The sequence below is a fragment of the Marmota marmota genome, unplaced genomic scaffold (genome assembly GCF_001458135.2).
Source record: "Marmota marmota marmota unplaced genomic scaffold, marMar, whole genome shotgun sequence".
NCBI lineage: Eukaryota > Metazoa > Chordata > Mammalia > Rodentia > Sciuridae > Marmota > Marmota marmota.
The window spans coordinates 3,664,752-3,688,923 of NW_026000240.1; the positions used below are offsets into that span (position 1 = coordinate 3,664,752).

Genomic DNA, 24,172 nt, shown 5'->3' on the forward strand with positions numbered 1-24,172 from the left:
TGTACTAAACACATCCGGAATTATCTTCTTGTCACTATCCCTTAAACAGTACAGTATTACAGTATAACAACTATTTATGTAGCATTTACATTATATTAGGTGTCATAAATCATCTAGGGGTGACTTTAGAAAGTAATGGTAGAACATACATAGATTATATGCAAACACTACGCCATTTTACATAAGGAACTTGAGCATCCATAGATTTTGGTATCTGTGAATGGGTCCTGGAATCAATCCCTCACTCTGTGTATCTTTTAAAAAGAATTTTATCTATATACCCTGTGACCGGTTCAGTTTCTTTTCCTTGCTAATCAGGTCGACAGGAACATTTTAATCATTAAAATAACAATGAAACCATTTTTATTATGCATTTGGAGTTGACAAAATGCTTTCATATCCAACACCTCAGTTAGAGTAAGGCCCTAAACAACTTGGCAAGACCCTGTCTCAAAATAAAAAATAAAAGGGGCTGGGATGTGGCTCAGTGGTTAAGTGCTCCTGGGTTCCATTCCTGGTGTACACACAGACACACACACACAGACATAGACACACACACACACACACAAGATTACTATTGTCTCCATTTTCAGACAATGAAAATGGAATGTAGAGAGCTGAAGGCCAGCAGGCCCCAAGATGTTCTGGAGATTTGCCCTGACCGCCTCCTATATTTGCCTCTATTTCCCCACCTAGGACTTTGGCAGCCCACGGTCAGTCACCTCCCGGTGTGACTTGAGGGCAAATCTCATCCGAAATGGCTGTGGAGGTGAGATCGAGAGCCCGGCCAGCAGCGCCCGTGTCCTGCGGAACCTGCCTCTCAGCAGCGAGGGCTCCAGTGCTGTGGGCTCTGATGTCATTCAGATGGCGCCCCAGGAGATTGCCGTGAGCCTCCGGCCTGGTGAGTTGCCCTCAGGATGGGCTGGATGCCAGGGCTGAGGAAAGCCCACAGGAGACGTGGGACATGTTGACGTGGGGAAATGAGGAAGAGGGAGGTGAGGCTCAGACCCCAGGAAGCAGAGAACAAGGCCCTTTTGGATGAATGGGATATCTTTCCTATTTAAAAAAAAAATGTGGTAGAATATATAACATAAGATCTACCATCTTAACCATTTTTAAGTGTATAGTTCAGTTCACCATATGGGGACATCACCACTATTTATTTCCAGAACTTTTTCATCATCCCTGACAGAAATTCTGTACCCATCAGACAGTAGCTCCTCATTCCCGAGGGCTAACCTGTATCTCCTTTCTGTCTCTGTGGATTCAACTGTGTTAGGTCCCTCCTATAGGTGGAACCACGTGTTTGTCCTTTGCTGTTACCCAGTGTGTTTTCAGGGTTCATCCATGTCATGGCATGTGGCAGAATTTCCTTCCTCTTGAAGACTGAATGACGTTCCATTGTATGGGTAGTCCACATTTTGTTTATCTGTTCATCTGTGAATGGACATTGGGCCTGTTTCCACCTTCAGGCTCTTGTGAATAGTGCTGTTGTTTTTTCTGGGGCTGGTGGATTTACTCCCTAGTTCAGGCAGGTTGCTTAGGGAAAGTGCTACCTCTAGGAAAAAAAGTGCTACTTTCCCCTGTCAGCAAATTCCATTTGAGTCAGTGGCATTCTAAAAGGACAAATTTTTAGCGATATTTTGTTCTATGACCCCAGATCCCCTGCGAGCCCTACAGTCGATGGTCATAGAAGGAAACTAACAGTTTTTGCATAGCCACCGTGTGCTAAATACTTGACCCACCATTGTACCCATGAGGAAATAAGCTGCTGAGGTCTCTCAGGAAATGGCCAATCTGATTCAGTGCCAGGCCTTTGTGACTACAAGCCCATGGTTGTTTCTACTTCTCCTCTGCCCTCATCTCACGTTCTGCATTTTAGAACCCTTGTGGTGTGAAAGGATAAATGTTCACTTGGAAAGTGTCACGTTGTTGGACAGGGGCAGAATTTTTCCAAATTCCCTTGCTTTTGGACATTTCATCTATCCTGTGGTCTAGAAAACCACTGGCAATAACTATTTCTAGGTGAAGGTTTAGGCTTCAGGGCAGCTTGGAACAGTGGGATGATTGTGGATCTGCTTGGCTGTTCTGGGCTCCAGCTCTGGCTCTATCCCTAGCTCACAGGCCCTGGGCAGGTGTTTTAGTCAGCTTTTTCACTGCTGTGACTGAAAGACAGTACACTTCACCATTGGTGACAGACTCACCTTTGGCTGAAGGCCTCTCCTGCTGGGACTTTGGTGAGCTAGAAGCTTGACACCCAAGCCAGGAGTATGAGCAGGAATGTCCATCCCTCCGAACATCTGTAGAGGAGGAAAGGTTTATATAAGGGCTTATGGTTTTAGAGGACTCAGTCCATAGACAGCTGGCTCCATTTTCTGGGGCTCCAGGTGAGGCTGATCAACATGGCAGAAGAGTGTGGCAGAGGGAAGTGGCTCACATGGTGATCAGAAAGCAGAGAGGTCTCCACTCGCCACATGCAAATATACACCCCAAAGTCAGGCTCCCATTCACACTTCATACAGGCCATACTCCACACCTTCAGTTACCACTCAGTTAGTCCCTCTCAGGGGATTAATTCACTGATTGGGTTAACTCTCACAACCTAATCGTTTCTCCTCTGAACCTTCTTGCATTGTCTCACACGTGAGCTTTTGGGGGACACCTCACATCCAAACCATAACAGCAGGTTATTCCTCCCCTCAGCATTTCAGGGTCTTTATCTAGATCCCGACTGGCATGTTCAGAGGCTTACATGAGACTTTTTTGTCTTAAAGGACCTTAAAAAGTTAAAATATTATTTTCAAAGGATAATGACCAAAGGTTCTAGATGTAGATTTGAACGGAGATGCCCAAACTCCTGGATTGCCTGCCCAGAGATCAGGGGTAGGATTAACTGAAGTTGGGAGTTTTGAAAATCTTCTCGCTGTAAGTGGCACTCAGCTGTTTGTGTGGTGGGATACTAGGATGAAAGAGCAGAGGAAGGAGTCCTCTCCCACCACTGAGTGGGTGAGAGCAGAGTCAGCTGAGCCCCAATGTGGAGTGCTGTACCCTGAGGAAAAGAACTCACATGCACACAGGCTCAGGGTGGAGGGTTCTAACTGAGCAGGGGCTGTAGGGCTTGCTGTGGACTATTGGGATATTAGAACATGGTGTAGTATAGGAATGGATATCCACGAACGTGAATGCTGTATCTTTCTTTTCATCAGAATAATGGTGTAACAGTAATTTAAAAGAAATTCTAGAAAAATCATCCATTTTAACACATTCTTATTTTGTACTTTTACTATACCTTCTGTCTTCATTTACATGTGTTCATATTTCTGCATACCTATAGTCAGAATGTATTTGTAATCTTGTGCTATTTTCATTCAATAATCTTTGAAGATAAGGAGCAAAAGTCATATTTCCTAAAGGATTTGTAGTTTCAGCATCCACATCCTGGGAGGCTTCTAACTTGTGCTTTTGAAACTTGGCATCTAGAATAGCTCTCAGAACCTGTGGGGTTCTCTCCAAGAAATACCCTCAGTGGCAGCAAATCCTTATTTCTTAGGGTAGATTTAGTTAAGGAAAGAGTTGGATGTCTCACAAAGCCAAAGATGCTACAGTTTTAATGATTCCCATTTTAAAAATTAAAATTAAAGTGCAACTGAAAGTAGAGAGACTGGCTCAACTGACCAGCTGTTTTGAAAACAGCCCCATGGAGGAGTCAGAGAAGCTATTTGAGCCATGACAGGTTTATGCCATTTGCTAATGTATGCTCAACTAAAGAAAAAAGAAATCAGTCTTACTGGGTATAGTCACTTCTCTTGCTAAGCATTCTGGTATTGTTTCCAGTGTTGGAAATGAAAAGGAAAACATGATCCTGTGTTTATACAAAATGCAGGTGCTGTGTGAAGGTCAGTCTTGTGGAAGGTTATCCCTGGAGGGCCCAGGGCTGAGGGTTTGAGGTGTCAGAGGGGCTGGCTGCCCCAGGAAGACACACCAAACCAAGAGGATGTTTCAGTCTGTACAGATGAAGACCAAGGAGAGATCCGACAAAAAGATGAATCCCTAAAATTCGAGAACCATTGTGAATGTGTTTCTAAATATAGAAATACTGGAAACCAAGAGTGTCTCTTATTTTTTAAGATATAACCTTAATATTTATAAAAAGGAGTAGAAGTAAACCCCATTTATTAGGGAATATGGGAATGATATGTTGCAGTTAGCAAAATTTTCTGTTTTCCAAGTGCATACTGACCTCAGGAACATTCCCCCGATTCTGAGGGATTCTTCAGGTAGGTAGGGATTGGTTTTTCTCTATACTTTTGAAAATGTTGTCCTGTCTTTTCCCCTGCTCTCTGCTCTGCCCCTCATAATAAGTATTTGTTGAGTGAAATGTGGTGGGTTTTTCTTTTTTTTTTTGGTGGGGTTTTCTCCCCTCTCCTTCCAGGTTCTGTTCTGTTTTGTGTTGGTAGGGATCAAACCCCATGCCCCACAAGTGCCAGGCAAGTGCTCTACCCCTGAACTACACCCCAGCCCTTGAGTTCCATTTTGGAGGTGCCAGTTACTGGCCTAGATATTGCCCCTGGACTAGCATTGTGCATACTTAAAAGGGTGAAGGACTTTTGATGGTGGATGGACAAGGGGCTATTCTAAGGAAATTGGAACTACAGAGCTTCTGCTTGGAGGCGGGCGCTGTGGAGGCCACCATGACTTGTTCCAAGATTCCATCTATTGGGAGTCAGGATTTTGAGGTGGCAAGTGGGATCCTGTGCAGCCCAGCAGCCTTGTTCTAGACCAGGGAGATGATTCTTTGGATCTAGGTCTGGATACAATTATTTACCTTTTGCATAATGAACAGAAGAGCTGTAGGCATAAGGTGTGCACTAGGGCCCTAATTCTGTATCTGTAACCCTGTTTCCATGTAGGTGATTTTATATTTCCCTTCTTCCTTTCAGTTTCTAGCATAGAAGGGTAATTCTAGGCAATCTAAAGCCACTCACATTTATTTGGGGATGGCAAGTATCTTTGCTGAGATACCATTTTTGTCTTCACACATGAAGAACAATGAATCTTAAAAGTTCTTGCTGGAATTCATAATTCACTCTCTAGAAATGTTTGTCAATGGAGACATATTCCTAAGGAAAACAAATTTCTCACTTTCTATTGAAGAAAGAGCTGAAAGAAGAAAGTGTTAAAAAACGTGTTTGGGGTGGATCGCTAGCTGATACTTGATCACAGCAGGAGAGCCTGTACTTAGGAATGGAGACGTGAAAGGAATTCTGTGCAGATACAGCTGGAGCTGGGTGCTTTGGGAACAGGAAAACCCAGAAGGCCGTGAGGGGCCACTTGGGAGAGCACCTTCATCCTCACAGGTGCTGGTAGACAGCTTGTCTTTGGAGTTTTCTTTATTTGTTTCTCTGATACTGTCACTGGTCCCCAGGAAAGGAGTACGTGGAGCAACTTGAAAGAGAAGGGGTCTAAGCCTGAAGGGATTCTATGAGGAGAGGGACAGTAAGGGATGACAGATCTGGGCATGTGGCCTTGGGGTGGTGTCACCAGTGTCGGGTACTGCCAGGGAAGGTGAGAAGCACTTCTCCCCCTGCTGGGTATGTGGAGGGAGCCACTTTAACCTCAAGCAGTGCTGGGGAGCACCATGACGGGAGGAGAGGCGGAAGGGCAGACTGTGTCTAAGCCTGTGTGGTTCTGGGTGGGAAATGTGCCCCAGACCTCCCAGCAGAGAGTGCCCTTCACCATTGGTGACAGACTCGCCTTTGGCTGAAGGCCTCTCCTGCTGGGACTTTGGTGCGATAGAAGCTTGACACCCAAGTCAAGAGTATGAGCAGTAATGTCCATCCCTCCAAAATCTCTTGGCAGAACATTCCATCGTTACCAAAGCCTATTCAGGTATTTGTGGTATTTAAGATCAAGCATAGTAGAGGTGGCAATAAAACTTCATTCCAAATATGAATGGCATTCCGTCTTTCTTACATCTCTTTCTTTTTAGAAAACCAGGAGAAATGATCCTTTTTAATATTTATAGCCCCCCTTTGAGAAGGGATGTGTGCTTGTGTGTGTTTTCTTAGTGATCAATTTATCTTAGAATTTAATGCCAACAAATTTCTCACTAATAGACAATCTTCTTAGAGTTTGGGACCTATAAATATCACATCTTGTTTCTGTCTTTGCCTTTATGTCTGGAAAATTTGGAGTTAAACTTATAGGCCCATGGCTGTAGCCATTCAAACTTAAGTTTCTGGCAGAATTTTCCCTCTCTTTTTCATTCCCATAGGAAATTGCTTCAGTAATTGACCTTTTGGGGAATTGAGGTCAAAGATTTCCTTGTGTAGAAGCATTTGTGTGGTATTTATATACATTGTCCCTTTGAATCCCCAGGATAGTTCATATCCTCCCCACTTCACTAAGCGGAAGTGGAGCGGCACGTTAGAAGGAACTGAGGTCCCCAGATCCTTGATGACCAGGTTTGGAATGAACCCAGCTTTGTTGTTTCCAAGCCTAGTGACACTCCTAGGGTGATGTCTATGTGTGCCTCCTTGAATCTAAGATAATTCCCCATTTACTGGTCTTAAATCACCTGTCTTAATTATTCATAATCTGCAAAAAGATAGAAGTAGATTCTAGATTTAAAAAAAGAAGAAGAAAAGTTGGGGAGAAGGTAGACAGGTGAATGAAAATGTGGGAGAGCCTGCCAAGAGGAGATGCAATTGGATGGAGGGGATCTGATTGCAGGCTCTGTCCACTTGGGGTTCATCTGCCCTGGCAAAGGCTAATGGGGGTGTCCCTTCCCCCAGTTCCTCCCTCTTCATTTCCTCTGTGGGGTGACATCCAAGAGCCCCCATGCAGGGACCTGCTCTGTCTGCCTGATGGGAGCCAGAGACATACCGCAGCAGTCCGGAATTCATTCTGGAAGAAATCTCAAACATTTCTTCTGTTTGAGTCAGACGGATGCTTTTTTAAAAATAGACTCATACCAACAGGCAATGCAGACTACATCAGTCCTGAGGTAGCTATAACAGTGCATGGAAAAAACATATCAGGAAGCAGGCTTGGAGCTGCCATTTTGGCTGCAAATAGTAATTATAATAATCATTTATGGAAGGCTTTGTTGCTGTAGGACTTTTCTCTCCCACACCACTGCCTCACAGCCTCAGTCAGTGCCGTGAGCTTTGTGGTTGTTATTTCTATTTCATATTTAAGGAAATCAAGGTTCAGATTGTACCTCTAGTCGAGGGACAGAAATGAAACTTGAACTGAAATCTTTTGATCACTGGATTCTTCCTGGTTTAGCTCACGAAATATGCCTTGTATGCGGTGGGAGGAGAGGGAGCATATTGGATGGGGTTTCTGTCCTGCAGGTGCAGGGAGGCTTTGGCTTGTTGGCTATCAGCTAGAGATGAAAGATTGGCTTCTTTGGATGTGGCTGCAGTTAATCTATGTAGACTCTGTGGGCACAAGCAAGGCCACCTTGGCTGGTGCATGTGAAGAATATATCCGAATTTGAATCGTGCATGGACAGTTCGGCTCTGGGATAAACAGAGCATGCCTTAGTATTCCTGAAAGGCTAATAAGCCCCAGGCAGGTTGAGTTACCTGGTAAGAATTGAATCTTGAAGTTGGTTCTAAGTGATATGCTTTCGGAGATTATGAAATGCTATAAGGATCATTATCTTTGGTCTTCTGATAATAACCCTGACTTGGGCCTGTCTCTAAATCTTGGACAGTGAGGTAGCAAAGGACACACTTAGACATTGGCTCTTCTCCTTAATCTCTTTCTGTGAATTAATTCCCCTTTTCTGTGAGCTCTCTTATTGTAGAGCCAAAAATCATTTTCTCTTTCTTATAACTGGTCAACAAATCTAGTGGTGTCTTTTTTTTTCTTTCTGTTGTTTTTGGTAGTTATTCTTTTATTTTCTTCTCTTTGTGTTTCTTCTTCTTTTCTTTTTAACGAAGCTAAAATTTGGAATCCATCTTCCTGTATTCATACATGTGATTTCAGACAATGAGTTGGGTGTGTGTTGTCCCCAAATGTCAAATATGTGGAAGAACTGAACACTCTTGTCTGGTGAATGGCTGGGGAAATAGAGACTGGTGACGTGGCACAGGCCTAGATACTTTTTTTTTTTTTTTAAAGAGAGAGAAGACAGAGAGAGAGAGAATTTTTTTTTTTTTTAATATTTATTTTTTAGCTTTTTTTGGCGGACACAACATCTTTGTTTGTATGTGGTGCTGAGGATAGAACCCAGGCCGCACGCATGCCAGGCGAGCGCGCTACTGCTTGAGCCACATCCCCAGCCCCAGGCCTAGATACTTTTGCCCTTTGGGGTATTTTAAGTAGCTATCTTTGTTGCCCGCCCTCCGTGACTTGTGTGTCTCTATCTTCCCCACCTGGTTCTCACTTGTGTCCACTCCTCTTGTTAATTCCTTCCCTGTTTTCTGACACCTCCTTCCCATCTGGGCTGGCTCCTTCTCTGGAGGGGATCGTGGTTGGTGGGCTACTCTCCACCCCGTTTGTGTCCATGGAATCGTCTGGCTCACTGTCTGCCAGTTATCTAAGGGTCTTTGGCTGAGAAAATAGAATACCCCCAGGGAATCTGGCTGTTGAAGAGCTTCATTAGAGACGCTGCTGGTTCAGGCGTTTGGGGAGGAGAATCAGGGTCTTCACTTGAGGCACCATATTCCCTGCAAGCACTCTACTTCTAAGAAAAAAATCTTTCTTCTGGGAGGTACACCATCACTAAAAAAAAGCAAGAGGTGGAGCAGCTTTGAAATCCCCCAGCAAGTTGGGTGGCCTCTAAGGTGTGTGGCCTCTCTGTTGGCACAGGTGACCAGACCACCTTCCAGCTGCAGGTTCGCCAGGTGGAGGACTATCCTGTGGACTTGTACTACCTGATGGACCTCTCCCTGTCCATGAAGGATGATTTGGACAACATCCGAAGCCTGGGCACCAAGCTCGCTGAGGAGATGAGAAAACTCACCAGCAACTTCCGGTTGGGCTTTGGGTCTTTTGTTGACAAGGACATCTCTCCTTTCTCCTACACGGCACCCAGATACCAGACCAATCCATGCATTGGGTAAGTGGCCGCTGCTCTACTGTCAGGTATGGGGAGGGGTAGGGATGGAGTAGTGGAAAACTTACCCCAAGGAAGGATGTTTAGGAGCACTGACCAGGCTTAGGCATTTAATCCAATTAGTGATGACCAAGTTCTGTCCTTGCCCTACATATGAAGAAGTGAACTGTTACAAGGTTCATAGCTCATTAATTTTCTTGCCTGCCTCACTCAGCACCATTTTCTTACATTAACAGAATATAGAAAATATTCTTATGGAGTCAAGGACCCAGGTTGAGGGCTGGGGTTGTGGCTCAGTGGTAGAGCATTCACCTAGAATGTGTGAGGCACTGGTTTCAATCCTCAGCACCACATAAAAAAATAAATAAAATAAAGATATTTGAATAAATGAATTCAGAATTGTCCCTATTATTTATGTAAGTAACTCTAACTTATCTTGACAAAGCTGAATAAAAACCTTGTGTTTTGGGCTGGGGATGTGGCTCAAGCGGTAGCACGCTCGCCTGGCATGCGTGTGGCCCGGGTTCGATCCTCAGCACCACATACAAACAGAGATGTTGTGTCCACTGAAAACTAAAAAAATAAATAAATATTAAAAAAAAAAAACCTTGTGTTTTAAAGGTATGAACTTTTTTTTAATGTAACTCAATACCTGAATTAAAGAATATTTGATGAATTATTAGAGAACAGAAATTTCTGAATGTTAATGCTGAAAATAAAATTCAAAAGTGTACAATAGCTCAAACTTTCTAAGAGTTTGTTTCTTGCTTATCTAAGTCCAATGGGGTCTCCTGATCAGTGACTCAGGGACCCTGTGTCCTTCCATCTTCTGTGTATGGATTGCAGGTCATCCTACCTGGAGGATCAGGCATAGCAGGATTAGATGAGCCTGGTCTGAAGTGCCCTTCCCATTCCTGTTCCCACATTCTATTAGACGCAACTGAATTCTAGTAAGGATGGGATGCTCGTTCAGCTGCATGCCCAGGAATAAGAGAAAATGGGCCTCAAGGTTGGTCTCTGCATGGGGTTTTCATGTGTAGGTGTGTGTTGGGGGATCGCAATCTTCAGTGCCCCTGACAAAACCTCTGTTAGGTTGGTTTCTTTCTTTTCTAGTCTTTCAAGTACCCCTTTAAATACAACATTATGCAATGTGACTTCATACAAGTGGTAAATAACACCTTTTTCTTGCTTCATCTCTACATTTTCAACTTCAGTGATGTTTTGGATTATAAGGTCCCAAAGTAGTCACTAGCTAAGGAACAGCTAAGTTCTTACTTAGTGTCAGGCACCATACTAAACACTTCAGATAGATTCTTTCATTCCTATCAAAACAGCCTTTTCGGGCTTCTAAGGTAGATGTAAGCCAGATTATAAAGATGGGGAAAGTGAGGCTTAGAGAAAACAAATAACTTAAGAGTGCACAGGTAGTAAGGGGCTGACCTGGGGTGTGAATCCAGACAGACTACTTTCAGACTCTGCATTCTCATTAACATAAAGCCTGTTTTCCCCATGCATGTCACCCTACAACCCAGAGACTTTCAAAGTCACCCAACAGCTGCCCCTAGGGGCTACCTGAGCTGCAGTAACAAGCAACCCCCAGATCTCCATGTCTCCCTACAATCCAGCTTTTTCTTACTTGAACAAATTCTAATGAGTACTGAGCTGCTTTCCTTGGCAGCTCTCCTTCAAGCCGTGACTCAGGGATCTAGCCTCCTTCCATCTTGTGATGTCACTTTCAATTCTTGGTCTCCCACAGCCACCCAGGGGAAGAGAGCGGTTTTTAAGCCCCTGGGCTGCCTTTCCCTCCAGCTCATCTTTGGCAGCTCAACAGCTCCCAGGTCTGAGTTGGGTTGGGTGGTTGGGTGAGGTGACAATGTGCTGGTGGCCTGTGCTCCACGAATACTTCCTGGTCCTGTTGTTTACTCTCCTAGAAGCCTCTTCAGATCTTCTCCAGGGGTTGAGAAGTGACATAATGGTGGAAAAACAATGAGATAATAAAAAGTTTTGAGGACAAATAGACTCTTAAGTTCCTTCACGAAGAGCGCTAGGTGTCATCATTTGTCGGTTTTGCTTCCTCTAGGCCATAGGTGGCCACTGGCATTCTTAGGTGCCATCTCCAAGGCCCTTATCAACCAGTCCCCGTGCCAAATGTCCTGTTGGAGATTTCCTGCTTACCAGGAGCAGCAAGCAGCATCATACCCAAAACTTTTTTTCAAATCATTTGGACCCGTGATCCCATCTGCTCCTTTCCTTCCCTGCCCTGCCTATGCCCCATCTCCAGACAGGGTGTGTCTCACTAACTGAGATGCTGGATTAGAAGCTGGCAGAGGATCAAGGACTGGCCATGGGCACTCATCGTTTGAATACTCCAGGCTTTCCGCATTGCTTATTCAGAGCTCGCTCTCTAAGCCCTCCAAGGCAGAACCAGACGCAGACAGTGAGATTCTTGACCGGCCATGAGTACAAGGCATACTGAAAAGCTGCTTGTAAGACAGGAAATCCAGTGAAAAATGGGAGTTTCGAAGGAAGCATCAGTTCTCTGTGACAGAAATCTCTGTCCTCTGAGCTGAGTAGTAGGAGGGGGGTCATTGTGCTGAGATTTCCCTCCCCAGATCCAGGCTGTGCAGCATCCTGCTTCTTCAAATATCCTTGCCACTGCTTGGGGAGAATAGCACAAACCAGGGCAGGTAATCTGGCTGTCCCTGTGCCTGATCCAGTCTGTATGTGACTTTTGTTTGCCTTTCAGTTTTAACGGCACTGCAAATAAATTACCAGAATTTTTTTTTTCTTTTTCAGCTAGCCTTTACTGTTCCCCCCCCACCCCCCCCGCGCTTCTACATTTTTTTTTTTAATGGGTGCATCATAATTGTACATATGATGAGATATTTTTTGGTTACATATTTGTATATGCACACAATATAACAGTGTAATTTGGCCAATATCACTCCCCAACACTTCTCTCCTTCCCTGTCACCCACTTCTGGGTCCCTTTCCTCTATTGATCTCACTTTGATTTTCATGAGATCTCTGAACTTCCCCCCTTCTTTCCCATTTTCCTCTCTAGTTTCCCAATGAGAGAAAACATATGACCTTTGACCTTCTGAGTTTCACTTAACATAATGGTCTCTAGTTCTATCCATTTTCCTGCAAATGACATGATTCATTTTTCTTTATGGCTAAATAAAACTCCCATCATGTATATATACCACATTTTCTTTATCTATTCATCTGTTGATGGACACTTAGGCGGCTGGTTCCATAGTTTGTCAATTGTGAATTGTGCTTCTATAAACAAGAACATTGCATATATCTCTATTGTATGATGATTTTAATTCTTTAAGATAACTTCTGAGGAGTGGTATAGCTGGGTCATATGGTGGTCCTATGCCAAGTCTTCTGAGGAACCTCATACTGTTTTCCATAGTCATACTAATTTACAGTCTCACATTGTAAAAGTGTTCCTTTTTTCTCCACATCCTTTCCAGCATTTATTATTATTTGTATTCTTGATAGCTGCCATTCTAACTGGTGTAAGATGAAATCTCAGTGTCGTTTTGATTTACCTTTCCCTAATTGTTAATGATGTTGAACATTTTTTCATATATTTGTTGCCCATTTGTAGTTCTTCTTTTGAGAAATGTCTATTTAATTCACTTGCCCACTTATTAATTGGGTTATTTGATTTTTTGGGGAGGTAAGTTTTTTTGAGTTCTTTATATATTCTGAATATTAATCCTCTGTCAGAAGAGTAGCTAGCAAAGATTTTTCTGCCATTCTGTATGTTCTCTCTTCACATTCCTAATCGTTTCCTTTGCTGTGCAAAAGCTTTTTAATTTGACTCCATCCCATTTATTAACTCTTGGCATTACTTCCTGAGGTTTAGTGGTCCCATTAAGAAAATCGTTGCCTGTGCCTGTATGCTGGAGTGTTGACCCTAAGTTTTCTTCTAGGAGTTGCATAGTTTCTCTTCTGATTCCTAGGTCTTTAATTCATTGTGAGTTGATTTTTGTGCAGGGTGAGAGATAAGGGTCTAGTTTCATCCTTCTACCTATGATATAACCAGTTTTCCTGACACCATTTGTTCAAGAGTTTATCTTTTCTCTATTTATGTTTTTGGCACCTTCATCAAGGATCAGGTGACCTTGATATGTGGGTTTGTCTCTGTGTCTTCTATTCTATACCAATTGGTAGTTACCAACATTTAAAACACAAGATATGGCCAAGAATAACTAGGATCGCTGGATTTTCTTGGAAAACAAGGAGGTCCGGGAACATTGGGTTTGTGCCGCAGTCCACACCCATGCTCTCATCTTGTTGCTGTTTGCATTCTGTGCTTGAACTAGGGAGACCTTTGCTTGGCATCCTTCTCTGACCGTCCATTTCCTCCAGCTAATGGGGAGAGGAGAAGTACGGTTATTCCCAGTCTCTAGCAGCACCTTCAGTTAGGATTTTCTCCCCTGGAGTGGTAGGAGCAGCAATGGCAGCCCCCAGGAAGTTTGGGGCAGCCGGGTAAGTCAGGGGATTTGATACCTGTGCAGGAAGGAAAGCCATATATCGGGGGTTCCTGAGGTGTGTCCCTTCTTCCTCTGCTCCAGATGTTTCTGCCAAGGGATCCAAATCCTGAACTCATCCCTTCCCATTGTAGAATGTACCAGAAATGCCAAATCTGAAGGAAGAAGGGCTGCCATGGGAAGAAAAATTGCACAGAGTAACTTAAGTGTCATAGTGGAGTACTGTCCAGTTGCTGTTTTGAGTAATAGGAACAGTTTCACTGGGAAGAGTCACTTGATGCTCGCTGACACAGGATTTGTTCTTTCCAATTCTGAACACTTCTTTCTATTGTATTAGGATGTTGAAATACATCTCATATGGAAGCATTTGCAAGTGAGCCAATACATTTCATCCTTCATTATGTATATTTTTTCTTACCCATTGTGTATTTCTCCCCAAAAATCACAGTAGTCCTTTGCCACCTTGAAGGTGTTACCCACTTCTTCTGGCCTCTTCATGGCTGATATGGCATCGGCTGTTTTTCTAGTCATTGTGTTTCTCTATAGTGATTTTTAATTTCTTCTGTAGTGATATGCACTCCTGTGTGTCCAGGTGGATTTGCTTTTATCTACACTGCTTGTAGCTTGGTCTGCTTTTTTCTTCTGGGAGCACATCTTTTTTTTTTTTTTCTTGGTACCGGGGATTGAACTCAGGGGCACTTGATCACTGAGCCACATCCTCAGCCCTATTTTGTATTTTATTTAGAGCAGGGAATCACTGAGTTGATCAGGCCTCACTTTTGCTGAGGCTGGGTTTGAACTCACCATCCTCCTGCCTCAGCCTCCTGAGCTGCGGGGATTATAGGCATCCGCCACTGCTCCCAATCTGAGTGCACATCTTTATTCTTGAAAGTTCTGACCTTATTTCTCTGACTGCTTCCTCTCTCATGTTGTCTCTGTTTTCATCGGGACACTCTTAGGTGGCAGGCTTCTCACTCTAAATTTCACGTTTCTTAATTTTTCTCCCCTAATTTTACTCTTCTCTCTCTTTTAGTTACATAATAGGAAATTTCTTCTAATTTACTTTTATTCTTCAGTTTCAGCTTAATCCAGACACCAAAATTTTATTTTTAAAAAATATTTTTAGTTATAGATGACACAATATCTTTATTTTATACTTTTATGTGGTGCTGAGAATCGAACCCAGTGCCTCACACATGTTAGGCAAGCATTCTACCACTGAGCCACAGCTCCAGACCCACTAAAATTTCATTTTTGAGCATCAGTGACTATATATATTTTTTACTACTATAATTTTTATTTGGTTCTTTTTCAGATGCTCCTATTTTTCTTTTTTTTGGCAGTGCAAGATTGAACCCAGGGCCTCAAACATACCAGGCAAGCACTCTACCACTGAGCCACAGCCTCGGCCCTTTTTATACAATTTTTCTTAAAGCCTTCTATTTTTTTTTTTTAATTTAATTGTTTTGTTTTGTTTTTCTAACCTTTGGCTTCTATTTCTTCCTCTTTTTAAATATCTTAAATATTCTTATAAAGAATTTCAGATCATTTTGTTCTCCCCATTTCTTGAATTGTGGTCCTTCAGTGCATTGGATTTGCTGACATTCCTTCCTGATGGTTTGTTTCTCTTGGAGTTTGTGTTTCCTTAGTTCATCTTGGAGGCTGTTTTCCATCCGGGGACCACATGCCCTGGAGTGCTGGCCCCCTACAGAGCAGCTTGAAGTTTGCTGCTGCCAGGAACCTTCAGCATTCACTGTGGAACTAGTTTTCCTGTTAATTTCTCAGCTGGGGCTTCCTTTGCCCTAAAAGTCATGAGTTCTGATTGCTCAGACCTGGGGTTCTTCTTGCTCCTGGCTTAGAGTGGGAGGTGAGCTTTCTTGTCTCTTTCCCAGGCTGGTGGCTGGAGATGTCCTGTGCTTGTTTAGTGTGTGGCACTTGGCTCTATCTTTGCAGAGAGCCCTGTGTCAGGGCTTGGCCTCTGCAGGCCTGGGCTCGTCACCTGCTCGGTAGAGGCCTCCTCTAAGCCTGCAGGGCCTCTGTTCTGCCCTGACACATCCCAGCTCCCTCCCGCACATTTCCTGATGCTCTTTAGTCCATTCATCTGTGGAATGGTTCCTTCTTCATTTCTGACGCCTGGGATTTACATTCTAAGCTTCTAGTCTTGGCTATCTATTTAAATTTTTAAAAACTGTATTTTATCCAGAAATTCTCTACGTTTAGAGTAAGAGGCAATCCTTTCCACATCAGATCAATCCACATTCTTGTCCTAAAAATTATATTGTTTTTTAGATTTATCTAGATCTAGTGTCTTCAAATTGGATTTGCTTTTTATACACACATTCTCCCTTCTCCTTTTTGGGGGAAGGGGAGGGTTAGTAGAGAATAAACTTAGGAGTGCTCTACTACTAAGCTACACCCCCAGCCCTTTTTGTTTTGAGACAGTGTCTCACTGAGTTTCTGAGGCTGGCCTTGAACTTGTGATCTTCCTCCCTCAGCCTCCCAAGTCACTAGGATTATAGGTGTGTATCACTGAGCCTGGCCTGGTTAATAACCTTTAATTTTGTAACTCCCTATAAATAACCCTAAACTGGTATCCTATAGCACAGACACAGTGGCAGTAAGATAGTCTCCTAGCAGGAGACCCCAAAACAGCCAGATCTCCAGGCCACTCAGACCACAATTCCAGAGGTTACAACAGATAACTAGTCACAGGTGACATCCTATTTCAGTGACAATGGAAATATTCCCAGGGTCTGTGTGGCAAAGCTGCTTTCCTCTCAGAAGTGTCTCTGATTTGGTTATAGACATATTCTGCAATGCAGGCTTCTCTCTGGCAAACACATTTCCTAGTTCCTAATTACTGAACGGTGATTCAACACAGTAAAAAATGTTTCTGCTCATTGCTGGTTGCAGGAGTGACAGGGAAGATATAGAAAATGCTGAGCTCTAGCTGCACGGCTCACAGCTTTCGGGATTTTTCTCATTTGATTGCAGTTATTCCGTTTTTCTCTTTTCTTCCCACAAACTGTGACAATGGACACATGCCTGAGGTCCTAAGTCATGAGCTAGAACGACATAGTGGGGAGAAGGGACTTGGAGGCAGAGAGACGGCGGTGAGACTGTGGATGCGTGGCTTCCTTCTGAGCCTGTCCATTGGTCACGTGGGACCACCGTTCCTACTCCAAGGGGGAATGTCATCTCCATGACTCTCCTATGACAAAATGAAGAGGTCGTGAAGAGTCCTGGTGGCCTGGGGTCAAAAAGATCCTGACCTGTCTAAGCACAGGGTGTTCTTGAAGATTTGGGGAGGGAGTAGGGAGGAGAACCCAGGGAGGGCAGGTGGGAGGCCTGGCTGCTGCCTGCCCAGGAGAACCGTGGCTGTCCTGGGAGGAGGGTTGACTCTGTCCTGCCGGAGCTGGCTTGCTGCGAGGGCTCTGCACCAGGGTGGTGTGACGGTGGCAGTTGGAGCAGGGACTGTCTCCCTGAAGAGGACTTAGAGAGCCAATGGCTGCCTCTTTGCAGAGGAGAGGAACCTGCCCAGACCCGCCCTGCTGAGGTTGCCTTGGCAGCAGCGAAGTCAGTGTCCTCCTGGCAGCCGATAAGCCTGTTTCCCTTCCCATGCACACGGCTTAGATCGAATCCAAAGCCTTCCCCCAGACCTTTCTGTTAGAGCTTATTTTTCATCTTTTTTTCAGAGAGAGAGAGAGAGAGAGCGAGAGAGAGAGAGACTGAGACTTCCTTTAATGTGTCCACAGACCCTGTGTTTCTGGGCCAGGGTGCCTTACCCCTTACTCTCTACTTGTAGCGCCACCAGCCTTCCTCTGTGCCCTTTCTGCCACAGGACTTTTGCACATGTGCCTCTCTTTGGATGCCACACTCTCCCTTCTTCCCCTTTATGTGGTGAACCCATTTGTAAAATCAGGCTTCTCTTCCTATTGCATTAGCTATATCAACTTGAAACTCCTAGACTGCCATTGAGAGCTACCTTCCTCCAGGAATGGGACTACTTGAGGTTTCCACAGCAGACTAAAGAGGTCATTGCCCAATATTTCAAGAGAAAAGCGTGAAATTAACCCTCTGTTGACATGCAGTTCTTCTCCCTTCCAAGTTTCCAGATACAGTTTCCCCTTTGAAGATGCTTAATTTCCTAGTGATTTCTGCAGCATCTAGGAGAGCTGCTAGTTTATCAGAGAAGTGTTTATAAATGAATAAAAAAAATTAGAATGTTTTCATGCCTGTTCCATTTAGCATTTGTTTGTACCAGCACACCCAGGTGGTCACTGAGTGGGCTGTCATAGAGATTATGGCACCTTTTGTCACACAGCTGCAACACAGTGGATGTGAGAACCTGGTTTCCTAGAGGAACTCTGCTTACGTTGCCCTTGGTGGACGTGGTCCAGTTTGCCCATGCTGCTGGTCCCAGTCATCTTTCAAGGCCCATGCTAAGTTCTCTGTCCACGGAAGACCACAAAATCTCCACCTCCTCTGAGTCATTGGTCCGTACCATTCACTTGCGTGGTTTAGGCTGTCTTGCCTGTGGTTAGGGCTGGATGTCTGGAGAGTGGGACTTGTATTATTTATCTTTGTTCTTTCCACAATGCCTGTCCCAGGGCATGTGGTAGGTGCAGAATAAATATTTACTGATGTCTCCCAAGGCACAGAACACTTGGTTAAGATTTAATGGTGATGTTGGGAAAGTGACTCTTCTCTTCTTTCTCTCTAGTTACAAATTATTTCCAAACTGCGTCCCCTCCTTTGGGTTCCGCCATCTGCTGCCTCTCACTGACAGAGTCGACAGCTTCAATGAGGAAGTTCGGAAGCAGAGGGTGTCCCGCAACCGAGATGCCCCCGAGGGAGGCTTTGACGCAGTCCTCCAGGCAGCTGTCTGCAAGGTAACTTTTCTTTCTGGTCCCCTCCTGGTGCAGAGAAGACAAGGTAGAGAGAATCGGTGATGGCACTTCCTGCAGGAGGTGGCAGAGTGTGAGTCACACCGGCATGTGGGTCCTGTCTACTCTTCCACCAGAGGCTGAGCTCTGTAGCACCTTGGGAAAATCTATAGCAGTCAAGTCAGCTGGAGCTGGGGACGGATTGGGCTGTATGTGTCTGTCAGGGTGTGGCCATGTGCAATGGGATACTGTCTTTGCCAGGAGACAGCTGTTCTGTGTTTATGAATTTGGCTTTTTTTTTGCTTATTACCAGGGGAAAAAGTAAATGTCAACCCTTATACAGAGAAGCTCATAGAGCTATCTGGCCCAATTTTGGTAGACCTTAAAGACTGCCCTGTTGGAGAATCCAGCCCAAAATGAGAACTGCATGACATCTCTGGTTGCATTTCTCTTTATTTGGGTTTCTCCTGCTTCCCTATGATGTGTGAATCCAGGTTGAGGACATAGACTTAGGTCAGAAATGAACTCATGTTTTGAGCGGTTGCAATCTCAGAAAAATAGATAAGTGGTAATAACTTATTCCTAAAATAATTTTCAACTGTCAAAACAGCCCAACAACAACAAATGATAAAAAGAAGTGTCTTGAGCTCATGACCACAGCACATGCCTTGATTTTGTGCACACATTGAGCATTTTTCTGTAGTGATCATCATAGAGTATGTGGAATTGGTAATGCTTTCTTGCAAGTCCAGGCAAGTTCATCAGTAGTGGGTGTTGGGGACTCTTCTGTTTGGGAAGGGAACCCAGTTTAGAGAGGCTGCATGTGGCAGCTGCCATTCACTTACTGATCAGCACCTCGTCGCCCACTTCCAAAAACGTCTGAGCGTAGAGACCATGTTCAGGGTGACATGGTCGTTTTTTCTCTCCACTCGGTCCTTGACAAGGACGAGAAAAGAGCCACAGTTGTCCTTTTTGAAATAAGAAACCCTAAATGATAGAGATGGATAAGGGGAAGGAAAAAAGGGAAAGAAAGCAGCACACCCTTCGGTCCTCCTGGAGCGGAAGGTGGCAGTGGCTTCCCATCCAGGATGGCTGCTGGCCAGAAACACATGGTTTGGTTCAGAAGTCCCTGGTGTGCTTTGGCAGTCTGAAAGCCAGATGGAACACAACTAGAATATGTTCAGCTCTGAATCTTTAAAATGTATCACAAAATAGTTTCGTAGTTGATGTTTGTTTTCTGTACCAGGAATTGAACCCAGGTGTGCTTGACCACTGAGCCACATCCCCAGCCATTTTTTACATTTTAGTTAGAGGCAGGGTCTTGCTAAGATACATAGGACCTTACTAAGTTGCTGAGACTGGCTTTGAACTTGCAATCCTTCTGCCCCAACCTCCCACTTTTTGACAGGCATTCAGATATTGATTGTACGAGGCCTTGTTTTCACAGACATTCAGCCAAATTCTACTTCTTGGCAGGAAACAAATGGAACAGGGAAAACATAGATCTTCCTCATCTCCCCATCTTGAGAATTGTGTGGATTTTCTTTTTTCAGGGGAAGAAATCGCCTAAGGTTTGGTGAGTGGGGGACGAACCCAATAACAGGCATAAGCCATGTCCATTAATTCTGCTAGATTAACAATGTCATCGAGTGCTGGATCCACAATGGTCTTTGAAAAGCCATTGGGTACACCTTGAGCCAGCAGAATTTTCCTGTGCCATCCCAGATGAATGGAATATTCTAGCCCTTGCAATAGTCAGTATGAGAGAGGATTCTAGCAGGTTGTCCGAACCTGGTGAATTATTGTTAACTGGGAGGTACTTTATGAGCATGTTAACAGCCTTATACCTCCTGCAGTTTTCACGTGGCCTGGGCAACAGGGAGTATAGGGAAAGTTAATAATTGCTTAGAATTGTGCAGTGTGGCAGCCACCAGCTCCTGTCTTCACCTTTGCTTTTCCTTTGTGCTGCCAGTTTTATTTAGGCACGCATCAAGCCATTTCTCTCTCATTTGAAGTCACCTATTTATAATAAATACCATTTTCCATAGTTTACTGCACCCTTGCTTATTGTAGCAAAAAATTGGAAATAGACTATGGTCTCCCTTTTGGTAAAAGATTATGTAATAATCATAATATTAAGAATATTTAGTGACTGAGTAATACCTAAGACAAACTAAGGCGGGGGTGGAAAGCAAGTTATAAAACAGAATGGACAGCATGATCCTGTTTGGCAGACAAAAGAAAGAGAAATATATGAAAAATATTGGAAGTAGACCAAAATGTATAATAGTAATTGTCTCAAGTGGTTGAATTATGTGTGGTTTTTATTTTTTCTTGGCGATTTTTAATTTTGTATTTACCTAAGTTTCCACAATGAATATGTATATATTTTTTTTTTTTAAATTATGAAACATCTCAAAACACAAAAGTAGGGAGAACAATCTATGCATCCTTGGCCAATTTGTTTCATATGTGTTCACAACCTCCCTATCTCCTATTGTTTGAAATAAATCTCAAATATCATTCTGAAGTCCTAAGCATTCTTTGCTTTGTTTACTGAGTTTTCTGGCTCTTTCCATTTGCCCAGATTGAAAGCCTTTCCACTTAATCCTGCAAACTGTGTGTAACAGAGCGTGGAGGCCTGGAATCTCTTGCACTTGACTGGGTGCCTCCTAAGGGCTGGAGTTGCCTGGACAGTCCCCCGGGCTCCAAGCGGGGCATGCTCTGCTTCCCCTGACTTTATGCCCTTGGAGATGGAGCCAAAAACAGGCTTTATCTCACTGCCACAGGAAGCTCCTGCCTCTGGTTTCCTTCTCACCCTGGTTTCTCCGGGATGAACTGTTGGTTATCAACTTGTGGGACAGGGTTATAGAATGTTTATGTGACTGATTTTAAATCCCACCTGTGTGACCTGCTGCATATTCCTTGAAAATCTGTTCTTTGCAAAAAGGAGGAAATTCCTATTTCTATTTAGGATTCTATTCAGGATAAGGACCCTGTTCTGTGAGTGGTCGTTTGAAGTTGCTTTGTTTTTCCCCAGAAGGTCACGTTGCTGCGAGAGGCAGTTTAACTGCATCCATTACCAGCTGGGTTGGAATGGGAGATGCCACTGCTCTTAATTTCTTGTCCTCACTTTGAAGCCTATGATCGAACCTGTTTGTACTTGTTTAAATACAGAACGATTTCTCCTGATACTAGTCTTATTGCTCTCCCAGGTCTTTCTAGAAGTTTTCTCTAATTTGTTTATTTCTGAATTACACAGGTATAAAAGTGTGGTGGGTGGTTCAGGCTGGAGGTATTCCTGTTCTTCCCAAATAGGAAGTGCCTGTATCCTCAGGAGCTGCTGCCAAAGAGTTTCTGGTTCCAAGTTGCCAGTCCCCACTTGGCTGCTTTCATGGCTTTCAGGTTAAAGAAGTTGCTTGTGCATTTGGGCTTGGCTGGGTGCCTGCTGTTGCATGGGATTCTATGGGCTGCTGTCTCCTGTCAGCCAGAAAATAAGGTCTCTGTGGCCCAGTGCATTTCCTTGTGTGCCTCAGCTTCTACTGCCCTGGCATTTAGCCTCTGTATCCTTTAGACGGACTTTCTGTTTTAATCCTGATTCTCTAATTTTGCATTGAGAGGTAAATTTTTAAAGTTGCTTTGTTTGAATAATAGATTGTTTCTGATGTATATTGAGCCCTTTATTTGCTAGTGAAGGCATTCTAATCTAAAATGGAGACCACAGCCCCAGAGGTGGGACCTCTTCACACTGACAGACTTTCCACAAGAATACAGAATCTGTGGGCTTTGAGAAACAGAAGTGACGGCTACCCTTGCTTGATTGTCACTCATATGCCAGATAATTTTTGTATACCTTTCTTTACTTTTTTTATGGTGCTGGGAATTGGGTGCAGGGTCTCATGCGTGCTAGGTAAGTGCTGTACCATGGAGCTACACCCCCAGCCTCGATCTTGATTTTTTTTTTTTTTGGTGGTACCAGAGATTGAACCCAGGGGTACTTAATCACTGAATCACATCTCCAGCCCTTTTTTATTTTGAGACAGGGCCTTGCTAAGTTGCTGAGGCTGGCTTTGAACTCATGATCCTCCTGCCTCAGCCTCCCGAGTTTCTGGGATTACAGATGTATGCCACTGGTCCCTGCTTAATTTTGGTTCTTCTAAGAGTCCTATGGTGTATTGGTGGTGGTGGTTCTCATTTTACAGGTGAGGAAACAGAGTATCACAGGAATTACACTTATTTTTAGTGAGGAGTAGGATCAGGACTTGGACCAGGTCTGGTTAAGTCTAAAGCCCTGGGCCTTTCCATTACCTAGTGACTGGGCCTTCTGGAAGTTTTCTCTAATTTGTTTATTTCTGAATTGCATAGGTAGAAGTGTGGTGGGTGGTTCAGACTGGAACTATTCCTATTCTCCCCAAATAGGAAGTGCCTGTATCTTCAGGAGCTGCTGACATTTTATCAATAGCTGCTATTTTATCAATAGTGCAATGCAGAGCCCTGTCATTCTGCCCTGGCATCTCCCTCTTCTGCTGCTCACTGGCTGGCTCTGGGCTCCTCTGGGAAATAGAGGAGGGTAAGGGGGGAGGAGCTCCAGAGTGCCTTCCATCTGTGCTGGTGAGTGCCACTTTTCACAAGGACCTGGTCACAGCCTAGTGCCCTTTTGCTCAGGCTTTTCTTTTCCTGGTTCAGGTCTGAGCCTCAGACCCTGAAGAAGCTGCTACAGATATCTGGAAGGGGTGGGAAATTTCCTAGCCCCACAGTCAGGCACCGCTGTGAGGGGTGTCCTCTTTGCACCCTTCCCTCTGCCAGTTCCAGGAATTGACTTGGTCTCTTTTGACTCGTTGCCTGATTTCTTTTTTTTTTCCTATTTATTTTTAAATTTGTTCTGATTAGTTACACATGACAATAGAGTGCTTTTTGACATACTCTATAAAAATGGAGCATAACTTCTCCTTCCTCTGGCTGTACATGGTGTAGAGTCACAGCAGTAGTGTAATCATACACGGATACAGGGTAATAATGTCCGACTCATTCCCATCCTTCCCATCTCCACACCCCCTCCCCTCCCCTCACTCCCCACTGCAAAATCCAAAATTTCTCCATTCTTCCCTAGGCCCCCCTCCCATTATGAATCAGCATCTACTTATCAGAGAAAACATTCAGCCTTTGGCTTTCTGGGGTTTCGCCTGATTTCTTTTACACTGTAGACTTTGGTCATTTTTCCAAGCATGGATTGAGAAACGTAGCAAATTGCCTTCCCTTCCTTGGGGAAGGCACCCCCGCACCCCACCCATCACTCACCAAGCCTGGGCAGGCCCTGGAGGGGCTTCTCCACACGCTCTGTGTTGTCTCAGCATGTGGGAGCTGCTTCTGCAGCAGGTTTCCAGGGCTCAATCCAGTGCCATCCTGCTTACAATTCCTCGCTGAAGTGTCTTGGGGACACTCCAGTGAAGCGTGGGTTTACCTTAAGGACCCTGGAACAGGTGTGCAGCGCCTGGGCCTCGCCGTATCTTTGTCTGGTGGTGCCGGCTCCCTTGGGCCTTCCGTGTTCAGACGGTCGTGCTTCACACAGGCTTTGAATCACTGGTTTGCTCTCTGGGGTGACATCTCAAGTCCCTGACACCGTGGCTGACTGTGTTGTGGGCTTCACCCTCCTGCTGACAGCTGCCTGTTGTCCCAAGGGGCACGGGACCTGGCTGAGTTACGTT

General features: G+C 44.3%; 1 protein-coding gene across 3 annotated transcripts in view; it reads left to right on the forward strand.

Moving 5' to 3' along the window:
- Itgb5 (integrin subunit beta 5) overlaps positions 1–24,172 on the forward strand; it is a 99,208-nt gene that overhangs the window by 8,361 nt on the left and 66,675 nt on the right. For all 3 annotated transcript variants that reach the window (XM_048794397.1, XM_015486719.2, XM_048794398.1), the window contains exons 2-4: positions 697–901; positions 8,824–9,073; positions 18,305–18,473. In XM_048794397.1, the coding sequence (XP_048650354.1) occupies positions 865–901; positions 8,824–9,073; positions 18,305–18,473 (456 nt within the window). In that variant the 5' untranslated portion in view covers positions 697–864. The remainder of the gene's footprint in view (positions 1–696; positions 902–8,823; positions 9,074–18,304; positions 18,474–24,172) is intronic.